General features: G+C 35.8%; 2 protein-coding genes across 2 annotated transcripts; one reads left to right on the top strand and one right to left on the bottom strand.

Moving 5' to 3' along the window:
* Positions 1-1,683: 1,683 nt before the first annotated feature.
* LOC132790044 (probable serine/threonine-protein kinase irlF) lies at positions 1,684-21,098 on the top strand. Its single transcript, XM_060798466.1, has 5 exons — positions 1,684-2,078; positions 17,921-18,555; positions 19,426-19,563; positions 20,628-20,831; positions 20,890-21,098. The coding sequence occupies exons 2-5, from the start codon at positions 17,988-17,990 to the stop codon at positions 20,916-20,918; spliced, it is 939 nt and encodes a 312-aa protein (XP_060654449.1). The 5' UTR covers positions 1,684-2,078; positions 17,921-17,987; the 3' UTR covers positions 20,919-21,098.
* Positions 21,099-21,112: 14 nt separating this feature from the next.
* LOC132790043 (ATP-dependent RNA helicase p62-like) lies at positions 21,113-23,712 on the bottom strand. Its single transcript, XM_060798465.1, has 5 exons — positions 23,374-23,712; positions 23,230-23,301; positions 23,091-23,174; positions 22,257-23,032; positions 21,113-22,191 (listed from the first exon to the last, which is right to left on the bottom strand). Exons 1-5 carry the CDS (start codon positions 23,435-23,437, stop codon positions 21,337-21,339), a joined length of 1,851 nt encoding a protein of 616 aa, XP_060654448.1. The 5' UTR covers positions 23,438-23,712; the 3' UTR covers positions 21,113-21,336.
* Between the last annotated feature and the right edge of the window lie 480 nt (positions 23,713-24,192).

Genomic DNA, 24,192 nt, shown 5'->3' with positions numbered 1-24,192 from the left:
TTTGTTATGCTATAAATTCTGCAGTCAGAACGTTTTTAATAGTTTGTTTATTCATAACATTTGATGAACTGTTCATATTTGTCGGATGTATTTTTGGTTTATTAATTTAGTAAACTATTCCAAGGAACATAACATGCACTGTTATTAACGGAATGTTGGTAAATTGTATATTCAGAAACTGTTAACTAAGAAAATTACCAGAAAAGAATTTTTAGAAACACTTCAACTATCAAATGGGCTGGTTGTATTTATTTGGAGAATAAATTTTGTTAACTTTTTGACAGAATGTAACATGCACTGTTATTAACAGTTTGTTAGTAAACTTTAATGGTATACCGTGTTAACTAATTGAGCTGGTTAATCATAAATGGATTTACTTTGCTCAGGAATTACGTATATATAGCGTAAGACTAACACTATTACGAAAATAACAGAACACTTTACAAAATGCTTGACGATAAATATGTATACATAACATCTAATGTTATTAACAGTATGTTAGTAAACTGTAACGACGGAAAGTGTTAACTAACAGAAGTTTTGGAAGAGTCTTTCGAAAAGACTTTCAAATGTAAAATGGTCGTTAAAATAAAAATATTAAAATAATCTCTTTTAATTATCGCTTCTCTTCTATTTGTAGTTAAGCCTATTGTTCATTTATCTGCATTTTATTATTTTTATTAACAAATTGTCGTATATTAGTATTATTTTTACTGGTTAGTTGCTGAAAAGGTTTACTTTTCAATCCACTACAAATAATTTTACATCTGTACATCAAAAGTAATTTCGATTCATTACAATTTTCAGTTATTATTCGTGTAAAGAGTAACGTTGTTATTCTCAAATAAAATAAAAATATATTATTCAATCTGTAACGAGCTATAAAAATCCCTGCTGAGATTTGCTTATTTGCATTTTAATTCCGTAAAGTCGCTGTTAATGTAATGGTATTTAAGACTGCTGCATTAAGCAGACTTTTATTTGTAAATTGGTTCCTTGTTCGCCGTCCTATCACGTGCTTAAGATCTCAAGTTTTCAGTTCTTATTATAGAATTGTAAATAAACTCTCGGTGCTTGCGCTGATTATGTTGTACACACATCCGAGATATATATGTATGGGTAAAGTATGTTTGAGTTTATATAGAAGTGCTATTTAATGCTTATATAAACTGGTGTTTATATTGCTTTTTCGTCTTATCTGAAATGACATGCATTCAGTTGTCATCAATCATACGGGGCGGGAAAAGAGGGACGCTCTTGTGCTTGACGCTTGTGGCGCTTGCCACGACAGCTGCCGCGTTAAGACGCAACTTCGTTGTTGCTGTCGTCGTTGCTGTTACTGTTGCCCCACAATACTATAAATGAGAAATGTCAGTACGTCAGTTATTGATAAGAGCCAAACTGTCATATATTAGCTTGAACGAGAAAACAAAAACCAAAACAAACATAGATAGATGCAACGCGATATCGATGACCGACAAAACTCGACGCAAACTCAATTGGCATTTTCGCTCAGTGTACGCGCGCATTGAGTGTGTTTGTGTGTGTGTGCCGCAAGCTGAGTTATTTTCTTGCCTCTCGTATTTCAAGTGTTGCTTGTTGCTTGCTTTCTGTCTGCTGCTGTCTGCTGCTGCTGCTGCTGCGCCACCAGCAACCACACTCACAACCGCTCAGTTCTCGCAGAGCTCTGGACAGTGTCGATCGGCAGCGCCAGCGGGCAAACGCGTGTGTATTCAACTGCAAAAAAAATACAAGAAGAAAAATTGAAGAAAAGAAAACGCAAAGCAAAGCATTTCACAATTCTATCAGCAATTGAGTTTTCATTATCGACGCATTTTCAGGGATTAACCTTAGAGCACCTTCTTGAGGTCTCTTCTGCTTGTGTTTGTGTCTTTATTCTGTGTAGTTTCATTGTGTGCGCGCGCAGCTTAAAATCAAATCCTTGACTGAGTGTTTTGTGGTCGAGTGCGGCATTGAGTGCAAATTCCAGCTAATACCGAATACCGAATCTACTGAAATCAAGTTGATTACCCTCTGTAGCCAGTTAACACGTTCTGCAGCCCAGCAACAAGCACAAGGTAACTTTCAAAGATATTTGAGCTGTTTCTTTACGGAATTTGAGGAATACAGAAAAAAAACAAACCACAAGAATGAATTTACAAATATTTGGCATGCCGAAAGCGAAATACACTTGCAGATCGTTTTATAAGTGGTCCTTAGAGTATTCGGAATACGATTTTTTAAAAGATTCAAGAAATATGTGAAATCAAAATTCACTCGTGATCGTTGCCGCAATATATTGTCAATATATTTATTCTAAGAAATTCTTTTCAAAAATATTAATATACAAAAAACATAAAAGTTATATAGCAATTTTGATTGATCTAATTTAAGATTCTTTATTGCTTATTATCCAAAATTTGTGGGTACTTGAATAAATTTTCTTAAATTCCAAAGGCCTTACAAAAAGAATCTGTCCCAACATATTTACTGAAAGGTAATGTTTGTTATTAATCTAATTCGATTTTCTATCTGGGTCAATATCTTAAATTTTAGAAAGAATACACAGAATAAATTTCCTTAAATTATAGGATCCACAAATAGAATCTACCAATACATATTTACTGAAAAAATTATGACTATTAATATAATTAGAGATTCTTTCTGGCTTCAGATCTTAAAGAATATGTTCCTTTAAATTCAAAAGTATATTTACTGAAAAAAAATGATTTTTTTAATATAGTTTGATATCGTTTATTGCTTAAGATTGGAAATTTTAGATGGAATACTTCGAAAATGTGTTCTTAATTGCAAAAGTCACAATGAAAGCATCTACAAAAAATTATGAATTAAAATAGATGTATTTTTAATTGATCCGATTAAGGATAGTTACGAGTAACGGGTGAATATTCTTATGTTAGAACAACTTCCTTATCTACAAATTTGCTTTCAAATTCCTCAGTTTGCTTTATAAGAACCTACTATACGCATTTATTTTTAACTAGTGAACTTGCAGTGAACCCAAAGCCAGATATATTTATATTATTAGTATACAACTTATCGTCACACTATATAAGAGCAGGCAAAGTAATATCTTTATAGCGCACTTCGGCTGATATCTTTAGCGGAAAGGGTTAAACATAGTATAAATCAGTGGACTTGTTTAACGCGCAACTGCGACTTGAACGTCAACAAATCGAATTACCATAGCATCAACTACATCCATATAACATGCAGTTGAAAAGATTTGCCAAGTGGTTTGGCAATCATAGCAACGCCTCTTTAACTGTCTGTCAGACTGTGAAGCTGTGATGTTGTTCAGGTGTTGTAGTTGTTGTTGCTCGTGTGTTGTTTTGTTGTCGGGTTGTTTTGATTGTCAGGTTGTTTGGCTGTCACGGCAAGATTTTGGTTGTACGTGAAAGTCTCTGCTAAAAAGTGCACGAGTGCATTGCGACAGATATTCAGATGTGTGGGAAAGTTGCAAACCAGACGACAGACGACAGACAACTGCAACTGCAACTGTAAATGCAACTGCATCTTAGACGGCAACGACATCTTGGATTTTGCTTATAATGTCTTTATCTGATGCAGGCAACGACGCATCGACTTGGCTGCCACTTAATTAACATGTTGTTGCAACAATGCACGCAAATAACTTCATCTCTTTGCAATTGTTTCTTTTTTCTGTTTGCAATGCAATGCAATCGACTCTCATAGTCTACTGTAAGACGCAATTCCATTCCGTAACTGGTTTCATTTGTGCTGCACATAGAATCTTGTTTATCTTAAGTTTTGCCTCGATTTTCTTTTCTTTCTCGCTCAACTTTTGCTTTGAGTTTCAAACACACTTTTTATCACGCGCATTGTGTGTATGTTTTTTTTTTTAGTTTCTTTTATTTTTCTAGTGAGTTTGCAGTTTTTGGTGTTGAATCCAAAACAAAAAAACAAAACCTAAAAAAAAATTGTGTTTTCTGCACTTTCATTCGATTGAAACTTAAGCCAATGCCATTGTACGCGTTTATATGATCACGTTAGCTCATATTCCGCATTATTTGTATAATTCAAAAGTTATATAAAGTTGGTGAAGAGCGAAACTGTGAAGTGAATGAAAGAAACTGGCGCTTTGTCTTTTCGCCTAAATGCCCCTTGACTTTTCGACGAGTCTTTTGTGAGAAAGAGACCCAAAGATAAAGACAGAGAGAGAGAGAGAGGGATAGCCTGAGTTGCTCTTTGTGTGTCAAGCAAGGACAAGTAGGCTATTGTATGGTTTCCCAAATTTCTGCTGCCTCGAAACATGAGTGGCGAAAACAAAAGAAACGCATATATACAGGGTGCCAGCTAGGCACACACAACCTTGCCACAATTTTTTGCGTACCTGTTTTGCCACTAAGAAAATTTGTGTCGTTTCAACAACGATATGAAGCTCTGCTCTTAATGGGGTTGCCAACAGCGAGAGTGTGTGCCATTTTACACACACACATACACACACAGGTAAATGCGTTGTTTACACTCGAATGCATTAGATCCACCGAAAAAAAAAAACAAATAAGAAAGGTAAAGTCGAGTGTGCTCGACTGTGAGACACCCGGTTCCCATATTGAATAATAACAAAACAGAGCGGTCGGTATTCTTGTGGAAATATGCCAAATTAATATGTATATCAATGAAATACTAAAATAAGCCGAATGCTTTTTTTGGTATTTCGATGTACTTTTGTATTCAAAGCGAATTTAGTCGATCACGCTCGACTGTGAAATACCAGCCATATTAAATAAAAGTAAAACAGTGTAGAAATATTCTGAAAATATACTAAATTAATGTACTATATACCAAGGGCTATATTTGGTATATCGATGTACTATTACATTCAAAATTTAATGAAATATACTAAAATATAAAAAAATAAAATATACATATATTGAATATACATAATATTCAAAGCGTATATTTTAGTAAAAGACAAACAGTGCGGTATTATTCTGAAAATATACCAAAAATATACGAATATACCAAAAAAATACTTGATACGGTATTGTTCTGAAAATATACCGAATTAATATAAATACTAAAATATACTACACACTATATTTGGTATATATATTATACTATTACATTGAAAATATACCAAAGAGTACAAAATAAGCTGGATCTCTGAGATCCAGGGTTTCATACGGACATCGTATTTATGGGGTCAGTGATGTACCTTTTAACAGTAACATACAGTTATAGTACCCTTCTACCCAACGGTTAACGGGTATAAATAACAAAAAACCATAACCCCAGAGCACACAGTTAGCTACCCATTTAGCGTACTTTTATACAACGTGAATTCACGCGGAATCTTTAAACGTTTAGCTGAATTTAATATCCGGGTAAGCTTAAGTGATTTTTTCTCTTTTATTTTTTTCATCTTTTTTTTTTTGGGAGCATACACATATATCATGTGTTTATGTGTGTGCAGATAGAGAAGGGATATTATGCGGTCTCTGAGTGTGTGTGTGTGTGTTGTGCTTTTAGCTGGTAGTACAATAAAAGTGTGGCGGGGGCAAACAACAAACAGCTAAGCCAATTGGTAATATGAGTGGGTCAGGACCTGCTGTTGTTGTTGCTGCTGAAGCTGCTGGCTAAAAGGCACAATACTTATGTGCATAGTGTTGTGTATAGTATTGTCGCTAAAGAATGTACATAGTACTCGGTTTTGTTCTCTACATCTCGCTCTCACTCACTCACTCACTCTCTCTCAGACTTTTCTGCCAGGATATTGCCAAAACACAAGCGTTCTTTTGCCTATCCTTTGTGAATTTTCAATTGTTCTGTGACCACAAATAGTTTCGCCGAAAAAAAAGACGGGCTGCGGGCTTGGACCGAGTAAACAATGGCACTACACAACTTGGTTAGCTGCATACAAGCGGGGCGGCGACACGCCCTCAAGCCAGCCTTCAGTCTGTGTATGTGTATGTGTGTGTGAGTGTAATTCTAGGCCAACATAATATGCATAGGCTGGTTCCATATTTATATTTGCATAGTGCGGAAGATCTAAGACTTGCTTAGCTTGTCGTGACATCACAACGATTTAAGAAATTTTATACGAGACATTTATATACATAAATTCTATTTTATTTTAATTCGCTTAATGGTATAAAAAATAACTTCAATATCTTCAATATTTATATTCATATTTCTTTGTATTTGCAACAATTTAATATATGTTATTTAAAAGATCACATTTTATATCATAAACTACTTTAATTGGTAATTTATTTTTTAGTTGAAATCTATAATCCTTAATCCATCAACAATGAATATGAAAATTCATGGAGTGCATGTAAACACTTTCTAGAAAAAAGAAACAAAATCTTAAGTCAGACTGAGTGATTTTGTTTTTATGTTACCAAAATAATTTAATGAATTTAAAAGATCTTATTTTATAGGCTAAATCCTCGTTTAAATATATTAGCAATTTTCATTTTATATTATTTTAATTAAAGGTATTTATTCAATTTTAACATCCATTTTTCTACATTTATATATATATATTATATAGAGACGCTCAATAAACAGGAATTGATATCTTGAGTTTGAGAAATTCTCAATCATAATAAATAAAGTATTAAAAAAGGAATTACAGATTCGCAATTCTGGCAACAAGATTTCAATCTTTTATCATAGTTTAAAATTCACACAAGATTTCCATCTTCAATCTTGATTTAAAATCAAAAGCTGTCAAAATTCAAAAATATACTTCTTATTTCTTAAAAGAACAATTTTCAGTATTGATGTCATCATGATTCAAGAAAATTGTCATCTTTTTTTTATGTAGTCTGTAGAAAATAGAGTTTCTAAGCTCGTCTATATATTATCACAATTTAAGCAACTGTCTTGCTTCTTTATTTGAAACGACGAATTTAACATTATTTTTTGTTATATGGCGAGATTTCGTTTTTATATTTGCAAAGCCTATAGGAAAACATTCTCGAAGCTCGTCTTCGATTTGCACTAACTTAAGGCATTTAAGAAAACACTTTATTTTTTATTTTGGGGGGTCTGCCGCACAATTGTTTTCTTTGTGCCAAGTCGTGTTTACTGAACCCAACACAACTGTACACAGAAATCACAGAGCGTAAATAAGTTGATGGGGTTGTTCAATATGCGCGAAAAAAATATAAAAAAAAATAAATAAATAAAGAATATAAAGAAAAGAAGCAAAGGAATGAAACCACGGTTGAATGCGACTCGGATAAGAGCAGGTACAATATACCACCATATAACATATACTGCGAAAGGCGGAAAAATCAATCAATCAGCTAGCTAAGGTAAACAAATATTTAAAATGCAAAAGTAAAACAAATTTCACTCGCCTGCTTGCTTGACAGCAATATAAGTCACACACAAAATACTTATATAAAGTAATTCAATCTTCCATCAAATGAACTCGAAAATTAACTCGGCAGAGGTTATCGAACTTCGATGGGTGGAGGAATGAAAACTCAGTGAGGAAACACTTCCAACCTCATCCTCAACCACAACATACAAATGCAGAATAATTTCATTTTATTGCGTAAAATTCTTTGCTGCTGATTGTCAATTTGAAGTGTCATATCTTTGGCAAAAAGATTCACTTATTTTATTTCATCGAGCACAGCTATGCAAGTTATTTTTGTGTCACTTTGCACACTCTGTAATCAGTGACAAACAGGAAAATAAAGGGCATGATGGAACACAAGGAAGAGTGTTTATTTATTTTTTATTGACACAGCACAGAGGAAGATAAAAATTTGATAAATTACTTCCGGTCTATTTATCTCGTTTCTGAAATTATCAAAAAGAATTTATAAATAGCTGAGAATGAGCATAATCAATATTAAATATTGTTTTTAAGCGAAGTGTGTATATTTCTTGAAGATAGTAAAATAAAATTTACAAAATATGGTAAACACACTATGCGTTTAGTATTTAATATATAAATATTTAAAATTATTTTTAATAGGTTCTGAAAATTTGAAAAGGATTAAACCAAGAGTAGCAGAACTTATAATATCATTAATATAGTCAATAACATTTTCTTAATTTTCAGAATGTTGAAGTAGCATATCTTTAGTTCAGCAGAATTTATAAATATCAGACAAAGAGCATAAGACTCAATATACAATGCTTCATTAAATATTATTTTAAGCAATTTTTGAAACTCTCATGAAGATTCCCAAAGTCACACCTAGGCATATTTTTTAGTTCATATATCTTCATTAACTATTAGTTTGAATAAATTCTTAAAATTTCATAAATATAGTCAACAACAATTCCTTAACTTTAAGAAAGCAAAGAACATTTTTTATATGTCATCATTAAATATGATTTTAAATATGTTCCGAGAATTTCATAAGGAAAGTCAACAAAAATTTTGTAAACTTTGCAGCACATTTCTTAATTCATGTTTAATATATTATGATTATATATGATTTTAAATAACTTCTAAAAATTTCAAAAATATATAGTCAATATTTTCTTAACTTTGAGAATAGCAAAGCCAGGCCTTGGCATATTTTTTAGTCTACGTTTAATATTTCATCATTAAATATGATTTTAAAGAACTTTTGAGAATTTCATAAAGATAGTACAAAACATTTTAGAAATTTTGAGTCACACCTTAGCATATCTCTTAGTCCAGCAGACTTTGCTCGAGTTTGTCACCTTTTCAATTGTTTTAAATTGCATATCGTCTGCGACGTGTTATACTTGAATAATAAAATCCATAAATAACTTGCTTTTTGGGTGCTCGAGTGTATTTCATATTTTCACTTCCATGTTTCCATCCTTATTCAACTGAATCTCACAGCGAATAGGTCAAATAGTCAAATGCTGGGAGTTCTGCAACTTGCTTTCTTGCTGAATTCCTTTTACGGAATCAAAGCAAAATATTTTTGCACAATTTGTGCAAGCAAAGCGTCTACGTGATGCTGTCCAGGGGCAGCTACGTGACGCTCGGCGCTGTCCAGGTGCAACCCAAAGGAAACAAGCAACAGAGGCAGAATTAGTTTTCCAACTGGGAACTGCGAATTGAGAATTGAGAACTGAGAACTGGAAAACTGGGCAGCAGCAGTTGTTGTTGTTGTGCTTTGCTCCCATGTTCACTCAATTATTTATTGCATTATAAGTTGTTATTGTTTTTGATACATTCGCTTTGGGTGCTCTTTGCCTTTGCCTTTGACTTTCCTCTTGTATTGCGTTGCTTTCGAGTTCGCCTTGAACCACGTCCAGGCGTCAATTAGTTAAGTGAAGCAAACCAATTGCAATTGCTGGCACTAATGAAAGATATATCCGTTCTTTAACAGACTCAGATCCAGACCCAGACCCAGACCTCAATTGCATTCACACATGTCTCGAAACTTGACAAAAAAATACCAGAGAAGAGAGATGCAAAATGCATTGCTGCAATGCTTTTGAATAATTTATTCAGTGGAATTGCCGTTACGCCTGCCAACACTTCTTCAGTTCTTCAGTTCTTGTTGAATGCCAAAGCCGGGAGTTCTTATAGAGCACAACTATGCTGGATTTTGAATGCAGTCAGTCAGACAGTCCAGGGCAATTTTACAGCAGTCAACTTACCCATAAATTATCTCAATTATTGCCTTTGAAATGAAACGAACGAAAGCAAAATGCTCTGGCAGCTTCACATGCTCGCCAGATGTTGCTGCAACGTGCGGCATGAAAATGTCAGATACTGCATGATTTCTCGGATTTAAAACATTTCCCCAATGCTCGGTTGATACTCTTGCCGATGGGCATTTTAATTGTGTCAGGCACTGCAGTGAATGAAGAAGCGTAAATTTATGCAGATTACTCGTATGTGAAGCGATCTTCGAGGGAAGCTTGTTGAATGAGCTCTGGAAGGGAAGTAATTTTCAGATCTATGACGAAATAATTGAAGTAATAATAAAGTATAGAATCTTGGCATTCAATTCTTAAATTTGAAGTTAAACGTTATAACTTATTGTGTCGTATATCATGTACTGAATGAAGAAGAGTCGCTTTATGAAGATTATGAAATGTAATCTTTGTTGAGAGCTTGAGCTTAGTTTCAAATCTATGACGAAATAATTGAAGTAATAATAAAGTATAAAATCTTGGTATTCAATTCTCAATCTTTAAGTTAAACCTAACAAACTTATTGTTTCGTATATCAAGCAGTGAATGATGAAGATTATGGAGATTGTGTGATGCGATCTTTAATGAATAAGTTCTTCAACGCAAGGAAGTTTCAAGTCTATGACGAAATAATTGAATTAGAGTCTTGGCATTCAACTCTCAAGTTTTTAATTAGACCTTAAGACTACCATTTCATGAAGTCATTAAATTGAGTCGTTTTATTATGTAAAGATTAAGTGAGCCGATCTTTAGTGAAAGGTTGTTGAATGAGTTATTCAAAGGAGGAAAGTTTAACATCTATAACGAAACAATAGAAATAATAATAAAGTTAAGAATATTGTCACAAAATTCATAAATATTAAATTAAACTATAAAAATAATCGACTCAAATATCAACTAATGAATAAAAAAGAGTCGCTTCATGTATATTATGTGATACTTGAACTCTTAAGAGGAAGCCAGCTTCAAATGTATGTCGAATTAAAAGAAGTAATAATAAAGTATAAAATCTTGCCATTAAATTATAAAATGTTAAATTAAACCACAACATTAATCTTGCTCATAAATCTAGCATAAACTTCCGCTAGAGCATTTCAGCTTCGGCATATTAAAATCTATTTTTCGTGTTTTATTTGATTTTGTGTTTTTGGAACGGTCTCAATTTTATTTGGAATTGTCCAAATTAATGCGCACACATGGCGGTGCTTTTATTTATGTTTGTTTTGTTGTATGTAGTTCTTGTTGTTGTTATTGTGTTTAATGTTTGTTGATTTAAATATGCGTTCATATGTGATCCAATTGAAATTTTTATATATATTTCGAAATTGTATTCATTAGCCGGGGCATTATTGATGCGCAGACATGCTGATAAAGCCAATTGCGTGTGCATTGTATGCAAACATCAATTAGCCTAATACTACGTGATGTTATTAGTAATATGATTTAAAGTTAAAAGGCTCGCAAAAAGTTAGTTGTATATTTATTTAATATTTGCTCTTTCATTGCATTTCACACACGCTGCTAATTGACTTTTGTGAGTATCTCGAACAAAACATTCAATTGGATCGAATGACTGAACTGTTCGTCTGTGAACCCAACTTACAATTACAATTAACATCAGTTTCGTGAATGCTTCAATGGGCTGTGGCCGATTTAATCGGAACGGTGTTTGGGTGTCTTTTTTCCCAGACTTTCACTGACTTTATTTATGGTGTGAATTGTGCATGTGTAACACCGTATGTATGTGTGTGTGTCTTTGTGTGTGTGTTGGGCATTTTAATTGAAATTGCGTATCAAGCATTAATTTCATTTAACATTTCATGGGACAGCCGTCACGATTTAAGTTGGGTTCAACGTATTTGCACACATGGCATGGCCCGAGGGAGGGGGTCTGACAGGCGCCTGTTAGTATGCAACAGTTTTTTTCTGGTGTTGCTATTTCATTTTCTGTTGTTGTGTGTAACACAAACTGGACAGTTGAATGTGAAGAGCGAAGAAGTGATGGAGTTTACTCGTTGCCCAGATAGCCTAGATAAAATTCATTTCACTTCAAGTGCTTTACGAGATGTGGCGATTGGATGAGAGAACGAGCGAGTGAGTGAGTTGATGAGAATGCTCGTTAGTAGCTTTTGAGAAGGGTAAACGAGCCTTCAAAAACTTTATATAGTTATTTATTAGTTTTTATTGCTGGAGAAGTTAAAGCTCAGAAATGTTTTGTTTAATTTGGCAATTTTCTAATATGATGTAATTAACACCATTTTTGGTTTTAGCTAAATTACTTATTACTTTAACTATTTTAACTTTATTTGCACACCATTCATTTGTATTTTAGTCTCTTTAGCTTGATTTGGTTATTCATTTGATTTCATTCTGAGCAATTTTCTAATATGATGTAATTAAAACCATTTTCGGTTGCAGAGAAATTATTTATTACTCAAACTATAAGCCTTAACTTTTATTGCTCGAAATGAAAATAAATAAATAAGTGAAGTTTAAGGAATAGGATACTAAAGAATGAGGTAAAAATAAATATGGAAATAGTAATAATAATAAATAATTCCATAAGGATTAAAAATAGTTATAGATATATACAAATGTATAAGCCTAAACATTTAGACTGTGATTGAAAACAAACAAATAAACTTAAAGAGCCTAAAATTCGAATAATTGATGTGCAAAACAGATTAAATTGACAATTTTCTAATAAAACAGAATTATTATTTGTGGTTCTAAAACTATTATTTGTTATTAAAGGTATTTCAACTTTATTTTCATTCATTACAAATATAATCGTTTAAACCTTGATTAATTATTTATTGGTTTTCATTCCTAGCACTAAAAGCTAAAGCCTGAAAATGTTCATTTTACAATTTTCTAAAATGTTATATCTGTAACTATTTTAATACAAGTTCAAGTTCATTATTCCCTCGAATCTCTTTAGTCTCCTTAACTTTATATAGTTATTAATTTGTTGTCATTCCCAGCATCAAAAGATAAAGGAATTATCAAAACGTTTTTAAAATAATATTTACCATTTCATAGTGTCATATATTAAAAACTGTTTTAAATTCAAATGTAGTTATTAGAACATTATTTTTACAACATTTCTTATTATTTTCACATCTGTCCTCTGAGGTTTTTATTTAGAATGAAAACAGTTTAAATATATGGTACATTCTTCCTTTACATTCATATTACACCCTCTTCCACCCATCTCTCGTGCAGGGTATTTAAACATATATTTTTATAAACTTAATTAAGCGTAACATGTTTATGCTTTTATTGAAATAATTTTTGCAAAAAAATAAATTATTGACAATTTGAAGCAGTTAATTCGCGCTTGTTAATCGCTAAATAGATAACTGCGAATCTCTTTGACGTTCCCGGGTCAAAACAACCCGAAGCTGACCAGAAGGTGTGGAATTACTTGCGGCTGGTCAACATCAACATCAGCAACAACATCAGCAACAACATTAACAAGAACATTAACAACAAACAGCATCTGCATCAACAAGATGCGATGCTTAATATTTGAGAACTTTAAGCTTGTTTATTAAAAATAAAAACTCTTCTCATCTTCAGGTAGACGGAGTTTTTAGAAGTTGCCGCCGCTTTGGGGGTTTCTCTCTCTCTCTTCTTCTTGCTCTTACCTCTTTATATTTGGCGTTGTTTTCGGTTTCGGGTTCTTTTTTGATGTTTTGTTTTGCTTATTTTCTGTTTGCTGTTTTACTTTTTGGGGTCTAAGCAAAAGTTTTCCACTTAAAGGTGAAATGGCTGCTACTAGTTTTCGGCTTGTTCAAGTTGCCAGTTGCTTCCCGGTTGCCGCTGTTGCCGCTGTTGCTGTTGCTGCTGTTGGTTGCTCGTTGTTGGCTTGTTGCAAGTACTGCTCGTTCTACATATTGTTGAAAGGTTTTGTGGCTCTTGTGCCTTGTTGTTGTTTGTTGCTTAGTTTGTTGTAAGTAAGTTTTTGCCTTTATTTGGTTTTTTTTCTCTGTTAATTTTTTTTTTTTTTTTGGGGCAGCTTTTCATTGTACTTCATTTATGCTGCTGTTGCGGCATTTTGTGTAGTCCTTAAAAAAATTTTTAACATAAATAGCTAAATTGCTTTTCAAGCAGCTTTTGTTTATTAGTTTGCTTCACTAATCCTTCAAGTAAAGTTTTGCAGCATCCTTGCCAACACAAATTTGATCGAAATTCTCAACAATTGTTTGTGTTTGTGTTGTCGCAGATATTTATAATAAATGCAAATTAAATTCTTTGCAAATACACGCATATTTGTTTGTGTGTCCTGAAATTTTATTCAAAAAATCATAAAGGCACAAACTTGACGTTGACTTGACGTTGCAGCTTCATGTTTGTTTGTTTATTGAAGGGAATACTACGGAGTAAACACACACACAAATACTGAGAACTCTTTTCATTGCGTGGCACTGAGTGGCTTGCAGGATGGAGATGGAGATGGTTGTGCGTTGTACGTTGTACGTTGTGCGAGGCGTTGTTGTCGTAACCCAGATAACGATAACGTCACAAACAGCAAACAGGAACCAAGAGAGTTAGAGACTGAGAGAGTTAGGGGCAGATGACTTGCACGTGAATTAGCAGAGACAATAGCCCATAGCAATGCAAAAACCAATTAAATGTGAGTGTAGCTGCCAGTTCCAGAGCACACACACACACACACACACACACACACACACACACACTGACACACAGACAGCAGACACCAACAAGTCAGTGGCAGAGTGAATCTATATAAGGTGTCGCATATGTGGGCACAGAATTCATGGGCTTGGCTGCTGGGCCAAGTTATCTGCTCCGCATCAAACAAAAGCTATACGAAAAGCAATCAAACAATAAAAGTAGTTGCTGTCCAAAACAACAACCTGCCACGCCCCCTTTACGACTGTCAGACAAGGAGGACTAGGAGTGTTATGGTCGTCTCTGGTCCGCTCTGCTGTGCTTCAGTTTGCTCCGCTTCTGGTCTGGCTTTCTGCCTGCCAAATGCCACACAATGGCAATGACAAATTTATGCGCCGCACGTTGTTCAGCATATCGTGCCTCACACACACACACACACACACACACACACACACACACACACACACACACACACACACACACACTCGCTCATTCCCATTGCAATTAAAGCGTGTGTGGCAGACAAAGGTTCGCCGCTGTTGCAAGTGCCTGTCTATGTTTGAGCCTAGAGATCAGTTGCCCCAAAATGAAGTGCATGCGAATTGCAGCGCACTTTTTTATTGCCGCTACCCATATAGGGTAGAAGGGTCTTATAACTTTGTGTCGGCAGAAAATGTATGTAACAGGCAGAAGGAGGCATGTCCGACCCTAAAAAGTAGAGGCCGGAGACGATATAGCCATATCCGTCTGTCTGTCTGTCCGTCCGTATGAACACATAGATCTCAGAGACTATAAGAAATAGAGCCATAATTTTCTTGGACAGCATTTATTATGTATAAAGGCCGATGAAGTTTGTTTCAAATTTTTGCCACACCCACTCCCGCCCCTGCTAATCAATAAAAAATCGGATAACAAGCGTAATTTTGAAGCTAGAGTTGTGAATTTTGGTAAATACAATTATAACTAGAGCATTTATGATTCCTGAGAATTTTATAGCGATCGGATAAAAATAGAAGACATTTAAGAAATACTTCTGTTTAGCAAATTATGCCTACTGCATTTGGGTCTTAGCTGTGTTATCTGACAATCTATTTCGAATGTAGTACTATAACAATATACCAAATTATACCTATAGGTATAATACTTTGATATGTTTAGTTACAGTAGTATTTGGTATATTTTTAGTATTTCTTGCGGCATTTGGTATATTTTAAAAATAATACCTCACTGCTTTGCTTTTATTCGCTATGGGTAGATGGTGTTTCACAGTAGACTTTGGTATATTTGTAGTATTTTGGTCTGCATTTTTTCAAACTATTACCACACTGTTTTGGTTTTAATTAAAATGTATACCGGGTATCTCACAGTCGAGCACACTCGACTGTAGCTTTCTCACTTGCTCCGCAACTAAATTTACGACTGTGAAAAACTCCAAGGGATTAATTAAAAAATTTGCTGCGCAGGTTTTGTGGGGTTTTTGCAGCAAACCAATTTGCCGACTTGATCAAAACTATTTACAAATCCAGCAATTTTCTAGCTGCAACTTCGAAATTGCATAACTAACACAAGTGCCAGCTGCCAACACGTATCAACGTATAATGGGCAATGACTGAAGGAAGCGAGAAAGAGTTGCTAGAGGAGCTTCATGATGTCCCTTCAGGCAACTGCAGTGCGGCCAGGCGCAGAGAGGCTCAGCCGGAAGCAACTCATGACAATTAAATGCAAGAAATTGCAATACTCAACCAGCTGGAAAGAGAGGCACTATCATTGTGCAAAAGAAAGAAAGAAAGAGAGAGAGAGAGAGAGAGAGAGAGAGAGCTAAAAATGGAAGAAGCCAAGAGTAATGATTTGAAGTAGTTGTGGAAAATGCAGTTGAGCGGAGGCAGAAACAATTTGATACAATTAGATTTTACAATTTTCATTTCAAAGACATTACAACACGTTCTATGTAGCACAGTGTAAGAACACTGGTCAACAGCAGTAGAACAGTAACACAGCATCACAGCAATTGCAACAGCAATGCCATCAGCAACAACAACAGCAAAAGTAATAGCAACAGCAGTTGCGGTAGTAAACTTGCAATCTAAATGGCCAGGCTTAAAGTTTGCTGTTGCTGTTGCCTTTTCAAGTAGCTGCTCGGTTGACTTTTAATTTCACAAAGTTGCAAATAAAGCAAAGCAATTAGTCCAAATTGAATGTCGACTCTGGCAACTTGCACAAAATATATACGAGGTCCTAAGTTTATAGTCAAAACTTTGCTGTATTTATGGATTTGGTAATTATTAAATTATGGCAAAAGATTTTTGTATTTAATTTTAATCAATTGGAACTTAATAAAGACGGAAGTGGATAGATTTATGAGTTGGGAAAAGTTTGTTAAAATGTGATGAATGAAATTTCCGCTTTCGAAATTGCGAAATTATGAGATTGCTGTTAAATCATTTTCATATTTCATTAATAAGCACATACAGTATATACAGCAAAGTTTTCTAATCTATATAAAGCAGTATTTGACAACAACATTAAAATAGCCCAAGTAAAGAACAGAGCTTCGTATATAAGTTTTTAAAAAGTTATTTCAGTCGGTGTTAAATATTGTTAAATGTCAAAGTTTTATTATAAATTCAGAACTTTACACAGAGAAAAAATCTATATTGATAAAATCTTAAATCAAGATTTTTTCGATCTTAAAAAGAACAAAGAAAAAAGAATTTGGACTCAAACAATCTTAAATCATTTTAAGATTTGTATGCTGTGTTTGCATTTTAAGATTAAAAAGTTACCACAAGAATATTTTAACTTTAAACAATATATTTTTGGTGAAAAAATCTTAATTCAAGATTATCGACTCTTTAGATTCTTAAAACTCAGTTTCAGAAGTTTTCTTAGATAACTTTAGATAAGGAGATATTTAAAGCCAAAAGTGAAGACCAATGCTTCAAATATAAATTCTACAAATATGTTAGAATAGATCTTGAAATGTTGTGTCAACAATCCAAAGATTATACTTAATAAAACCTTAAGTTAGATTTAATTCTTAAATTTAAAGTTACACACTTCTTACACAATTGTCTTGCAAAGTAATTGGATTTGAAATGGAAATTCTAGTTAAGCATTTTTTTGCGACCCCTACACTTAAATTTTCTTAACGATATCAAAAGAATTATAAACTTTAAATTCCCTCTTGGTTCTTAGAACAACATCTCTCAATTCCATTATACTTATTTGCATGTTTATGAATAAAATATACATAATGAAATGTGCGAGGTATTTGTTATTTGAGCACGCTCTTCCACGCTGTTATTATTGCGTGCATAATAAATGTTTACTTGAATTTGAAAACTGTTGCTTTTAAACATTATTTGCTAGACAAACTGTGGCCGCAACGCGTCTCTAATGTAAGTTTAAACATCGATTTAAGATTCACTTAAAGTTGTGTACGCTCAACGTGATTTAGTAGAACGAGACACTTTAAATGCTCACTTCATTTCTGGGGAAGGGAACACTTTAAAACGAGTGGCACACGTTGGCCTGGTTTATACATTGAGGTAACAAAGTGCAGAGCTCAGTGTTCGCGGACGAGGTTATCTACCGTTTTGTGGTCGTCGACTCATTATCTGCATTGTCATTTTAATTTCAGATTTTCGTTTGTGATTCTCTGCGAGCAGGAAGAGCACATAGCCAGGCAGCAAGCAGCACCAGCTGAAATGAATCTCTTAATAACATCCGCGCCCGCACGGGCGTCGTTGCTCCATTTCGTGCTGGTCACATTGGCGCTGATGCCAGCGTTGATTTATGGCCATGGTCATCATGGCAATGGCAATGGCAAAAAGCATGCCTTCGCACTAACCGAACTCGCCCACGGTGCCCACTTGGTTATGGAGACCCATTCGGGTGAGGTGCATGTTCGTCCAGCTCGCGAAGCATTGCCCGAGGAAGCAGCAGCTGCACCATCCGCTCTGCCCGTGAGTGGGTCAACTGTGGGCGGTGGTGTTGGTGGTGGTCAGAACAAGCGTGTGAAGAACAATAATAAGAAATCAAATAAAGCACAGCATCAGATGCAGCATGCCGGAGGCTCTGGTCGTCGCAGTGGCTATAAGAAATCCGCCCAGCTCAATGGAGAGGAACAGCAACAGCAACAGCAACAACAACAGCAGCAACAGGGACACCACAACAATGGCAAACAGCAGCGACAACTGTCCGTGCAGCATGCGCAACGGGAGCATCAGCATCGCACAGGCAAAAGATCAGGAGCCAAGAAGGCAACCGAAAAGGGTGAGCGCTAAAAAATATGTGGCATACTTTTAGGGGCAAATGGCATTTCGAAAATATATTTGAGCTAATATTTGTATGTGATTTACACTCAAGTTGGAGGCCGGGTAACTAAATCATAACTCAAAATAGGCTAATAAACAACTGTGGAATGAAGATTTATCAGTTATAATTAAGGCAAAACAGCGTCTGAATAGAGAGAGAGAGCGGGAGCAAAGTCGACAAGCATACGAAATACCCTACTCAAAATTGGCCCAAATATCTAAACTGCTTTGGCATTTAAATTCATGCTTTTAATATAAAATACACATGTACTGTAGACAGGATACAGAAGGATACAAGGATACGTACATGTGTGTGTATACTTTTAGTGTATGTTGAATACGTTGAATGGTCCTTATTATTTCCGGCTACAAATCCTCAAAAGGTAGTTGGCGCCCAAGGCAAGTGACGCATACAAACGACTAACTTAACAGAGGTTTTACATTAACACACACACACACACACACACACACACACACCCTGGCACACACACACACACACACTCATTCACTGTGCGGTCGCATACTAAATTAGGCATCTTTGTGGGCAGCACACACAGTCTGTTGTCGACTGTGGATATTGCGAAATTGGGCATTATGCGAAAGGAAATGGTCAGACAATGAGATGTAGGACATCAAGCACGATATCCACAACAAATAGCTAAAACAATTTTCTTACATTTTAAAAAAGGTTTACTGACATCCTTCAAGCTTTACCTACTTTATCTTTGCCCGCTTCGATGCTCTCTTTTGCCGTCGCATTTACTTTGAATAACAAATAATAACTTCATACACAATTCGTATGTGTTTGGCATATATATCTCATTCGCAGGACCGACCTGTCGCTATACGAAGAGCTCATGGACGGAATGTGATGCCAAGACCAATATGCGCACGCGTACTCTATCGCTGAAGAAGGGCGAATCCAACTGTCTGCCCACTCGAACCATGCAGAAGGCCTGCAAGAAGGGTAAGTCAAAGCGATACTTAAGCATACGAAACTGTCGGTTTCGGATTAGCATTTGCCTTGATTAAGTTGCATACTCAAGGCATTAACATACCATATAACATTATTGAATTGGGCCTCCTTGATTTTTGTATTTGGTTAACGGATGCTCTCAGAAAATTAACATTGACTTAACATGTAAATCGCTATTAAACTTCTTTGCTGATTATACATCATCAAAGTTAAATCATTTCTTCGGGAAACATTCTTCATTTAAGTGTGATATAAAAGAAAGCTTTTTTTGTATATTGTCATAGATAACATAGATAAAATGCTCTTTATTGAGCATTTCAATTATTTAGGATTCATTTAAATCATTTCTCCAATTTTAAGATTTGCATAAAATAAATGGATTACTGTGTTGTTGATATGAATAGCTTTAGTAATATAAATTCTCTATCAATCAATTACTTTAACAACAAGTCTTTTCTTCATCAAACTATGATCAATTCAATCAGACTCTTATTTCGTTTAAAAGGATTCCTTAACATATTTTTAACAGCCACAATGTACACAGTTAAGCTAACATTTCTTTAACATAAGTCCATTAGTTTGCTATTACTTTTCCAGCTTATCTCTACGATGGGTTGTTAACAGAATAACTATAAACTTCTTTGCTAATTGCACTTTATCAACGTTAACTGACTTCTTCTTCTGGAAACATTCTTCATTTAAGTGTGATTTAAGATACTGTTAAAACATTGATTAGCCTGTTACCAACAGCTTTTTTTTAGAGATAGCAGCAGTCTGAATTCTGTACAATTAAGTTTGATTTAAAATTCATGTTCGGCATTTTCCATTTTTGAAATAAACATAACATAAATCTATAAAATAATATCAGTAGCTTTAGTAACAAAATTCTTATCAATCACTTACTTAAACAGCAACTATCTTCACAAATAATCACTTCAGTCAGATCTTTGTTTCTGCTAACAAGATTCATTAACATATCTCTAACAGCACCAATTTGTACAGTAAAGTTAACATTTATTTTACATAAGTCGTTTATTTTGCTATTACTTTTTCAGCTTGTCGCTACGAGAAGAGCCCCTGGTCGGAATGCATTGCTGGAGAGATCACTCGCGAGGACAAACTGAAGCCATCCGAAGACGGCAGTCCACAGCCTAATTGCAAGCCGGTGCGCGTTATGAATAAGAAATGCAAGTCTGGTGGAGAGAGGCAGACATCTGGAGGTGTTCGCTCCACCAAAGAGCGCAAGCACAAGGAGAAAGGTAATAAACAATATACAAAGTATCCATAATCAATCATTTAACTCAAAATATTTTGCAGGCAATCGTCGTACATCGCCTCAGGCTTAAGAAGACGGTCATCAAATCGTCAATCGATGTAAATCAAAGTATTTAGTAACAGCGCATTAACATTTTGTAGCAATAATTTTACACAAAACTTTTGACTAGCCGCAAGGTCAGTTCGAACAAAGTATCCATAATACATACACATAAAAATAAATTGCTATTTTTATAAACATTTTAAGAAAACGCCTTCATTGTTGTCTTTCATTTGGACCTTTATAAAATTGTTTATTTTATTTCTTTGTAATATCATTTTGCACAAATGCTTGAGAATCTTTTTGTTTTGTTTTTAACTGCATTCAACTGCAGTCACAATAAATACGAAATGGGCGAAAAAAATGGGCATGTAAAACAAAAAAGTTGAATGCAAATTATAAAGTTGATAATACACTACAATAAAAAACAAACAGAAAACTAATTAATTCTAATGGCGTGCGGCATTCGAGTATCTGTTGTCGCCGTTGGAGTAGCCACCATTGTTGCCACCAAAGGAGCCGCCACCGCCTCCGCCACCGCCTCCACCATAACGCATCATTGGCCTCTGATCGTGCATTCCATTCATGTTTGTGTTTGATGATTGGTTGCCACGATTGCCGCCGTAACCGCCATAACCATTAAATCTGGAGCCACCGCTGTTGCCGTTCATCGAATTAAAACCGCCACCTCCACCACCTCCTCCATTATGTCGCCCAGAACCGCGACCGCCACGACTACGTCCATTGCTGCCGCCTCCACCGGATTCTCGGGCAATGTACTCCAACTCAGGGTTCACATTCTGATTGGCTTCGCGCAGTATCTCAATCAGAGCTCGCGCGCATTTGGCATTTTTTCGCGTAAAGAACGCATAGGAAGTGCCAGTCGTATGCTTGCGTCCTGTGCGTCCAATCCGATGAATGTAATCCTCCGAAGATTGGGGAAAATCAAAATTGATAACATACTTAATCCCGTCGACATCAAGACCACGCGCTGCCACATCTGTGGCCACCAAAATGTTGGCACGTCCGCTGCGAAAATCGTTGAGCACATTGTCGCGATCCATTTGCGATTTGTCGCCATGAATGGAGCCGACGCCAACGCCAAAAGCATTGATAAATCGCGCCAGTTCATCGACCTTTTTCTTTGTGGCAACGAATATGATGATCTTGCCCGGTTCCCTGGCCTGATCGTAAATGTGTGAGAGCAGATCCTTCAATTTGCTGCCTTTTTCGTGCTCTGCACAAACTTCCACGTACTGACGTATATTGTGATTAGCCGACAGCTCCAAGGAGCCAATGTTAATCTAATTGAACGAGTTGAATTATAAGTTAAAATCTCTACGATATAAAGGGAAACATCAGCACTCACTTGCATATAGTTGCCAAGGAAATCTTCAGCCAGTTGTCGCACTTCCTTCGGCCAAGTGGCGCTCCACATTAGAATCTGTCGATCGGGTCGTATTTGGCCAAGAATCTTACGTATCTGCGGCTCGAAGCCCATGTCCAACATGCGATCCGCTTCATCCAGCACCAGGTAAGTGCAACGTCGCAGATTTGTGGTGCCTCCTTGCAAGAAATCCAACAAACGTCCCGGAGTGGCAATCACAATCTGTACGCCACGTTCCAAATCGTTGGCCTGCTTGGAACGCGGTGCACCGCCAAAAATGCATGTGTTGCGCACATACGCATTGGAACCGAAATCATTGGCCACCGATTGGATTTGTTGCGCCAGCTCTCGGGTGGGCGCCAGCACCAGAGCAATGGGTCCATCGCCACGCTTTAACGGCTCCTGCCCGTTGATGTGTACGATGGCGGGCAAGATAAATGCCAGCGTCTTGCCCGAACCGGTTTTGGCAATGCCCACGAGATTGTTGCCTGAGATCACAATTGGCCAGGATTGGGCTTGAATTGGAGTCGGTTCTGCGTAGCGTTGACGTTGTATCTCATGCATGCAATAGTCCGGGAAGCAGGCCTCATCGAAATACTGTATGGGATTGGGCGCGGCACCACGCACTGTGATCTGATGCTGGCCACGATAACGTTCCACCTCCTGTGGTGGTCGATTACGTGTTTTCGGGTGCTCCTGATAGAAGTTGCGCTGAAACGGTTGCAATCGCATGTCCGACCAGTTGACATTGTGCAAACCTAAAAAGGTCAAGTATGGATTAGATAACCGTAGATAATGAGTTATGAGATTACTCACTGTTAAAGTCATCGTTCACTGCACCAGCTCCACGATTTAGGCCGCCACTGCGACGTTGACGACTCTCGATGCGTCCCGAGCGTACTAAAATATTTTATCAGCTTGTTAAATATGCTTTATAGATTAACATGACACTCACCTCCACCTACACCACCACCACCACCGCCTCCAAAGCCACCGAAGCCTCCAAAGCCCCCAAAGCCCGAACGTCCTGTAATAATTGATGAGCTCAATAAGAAAATTGTGTCGATTTATTGTTTTTGTAAGCTTGAGTAATACGTACCACCTCCGCCGCCACTTCCACCTCCGCCACCGCCACCAAATCCACCGTGTCGAGGTGGCGACATAATTTACTCTCTAAGCAGAGCGGCTGAGGCACAAACGAAACAAAAAAAACGTAATAATTGTTTTGAACCTGCCCCAGCTTTTGTTTGGCTTTTCTCTTCTTCTTTTGCTAAACTTAACCACAACACAAATTATGCTTAGCAGTTGAAAATAAATTTTATATAGTTTCTATGCTGACAACGTAACAATACGATTTAATAGGAATTGTTTAAAAACAGCTTCAAAAAAAATTTGCACAGTTATGTGTGCTTTGTTGTTTGTAGAGGTGGAGAATCATCGTTGACACTATCGATATATCACATTTTTTGCAATACCTAAAATATCGATTGCTTATGACAAACATCGATTTTCTTGAAGTGCGTGCGTATTGTAAAGTAGTCGTTATTACAAAAATTTAATTTTTAGCTGACTGCGGGCATTATATTTACAAAAAGTGATCCATTTAATGAGTGTTAACATTCAATTAAAGAAATCTAAAATTAACATCTAGTTACGGTTTTAGTGCAATATTATAAAATTTCCAATGGTTTGCAAAAAACGCGCGGAGTTGCAATCATCTTGGCGTCATTTTCACCGAAATCTATACGATTTTAAAACAGTTTAATTTGCATTCGACTGTCCTCGTCGTACTGCGTAAATAATTGTCAAAATATAATCAATAATTTGTGAAAAAGTGAAATTTAATAATAAGTAACGGCATTTATATAGTTCTAATTGTGAAGAAATTTCGGTGAGTGACAGCAGCGTTAAATATACC

Source organism: Drosophila nasuta, chromosome 3, assembly GCF_023558535.2.
Source record: "Drosophila nasuta strain 15112-1781.00 chromosome 3, ASM2355853v1, whole genome shotgun sequence".
Classification (NCBI taxonomy): domain Eukaryota; kingdom Metazoa; phylum Arthropoda; class Insecta; order Diptera; family Drosophilidae; genus Drosophila; species Drosophila nasuta.
The sequence above is the reverse complement of the archived record's forward strand: the minus strand, read 5'-3'. Positions and strand labels throughout refer to the sequence as shown.

What these genes read in the sequence shown, in the direction of transcription:
- LOC132790044 (XM_060798466.1), top strand. Translation starts at nt 17,988, where the DNA reads ATGAATCTCTTAATAACATCCGCGCCCGCACGGGCGTCGTTGCTCCAT. An exon ending in GCAGAAGGCCTGCAAGAAGG is followed by an intron (nt 19,564 to 20,627) that starts GTAAGTCAAAGC and finishes TTACTTTTTCAG; the next exon opens with CTTGTCGCTACGAGAAGAGC. An exon ending in GCGCAAGCACAAGGAGAAAG is followed by an intron (nt 20,832 to 20,889) that starts GTAATAAACAAT and finishes AATATTTTGCAG; the next exon opens with GCAATCGTCGTACATCGCCT.
- LOC132790043 (XM_060798465.1), bottom strand. Translation starts at nt 23,437, where the DNA reads ATGTCGCCACCTCGACACGGTGGATTTGGTGGCGGTGGCGGAGGTGGA. An exon ending in TGGAAGTGGCGGCGGAGGTG is followed by an intron (nt 23,302 to 23,373) that starts GTACGTATTACT and finishes CAATTATTACAG; the next exon opens with GACGTTCGGGCTTTGGGGGC. An exon ending in TGGTGGTGGTGTAGGTGGAG is followed by an intron (nt 23,175 to 23,229) that starts GTGAGTGTCATG and finishes AAAATATTTTAG; the next exon opens with TACGCTCGGGACGCATCGAG.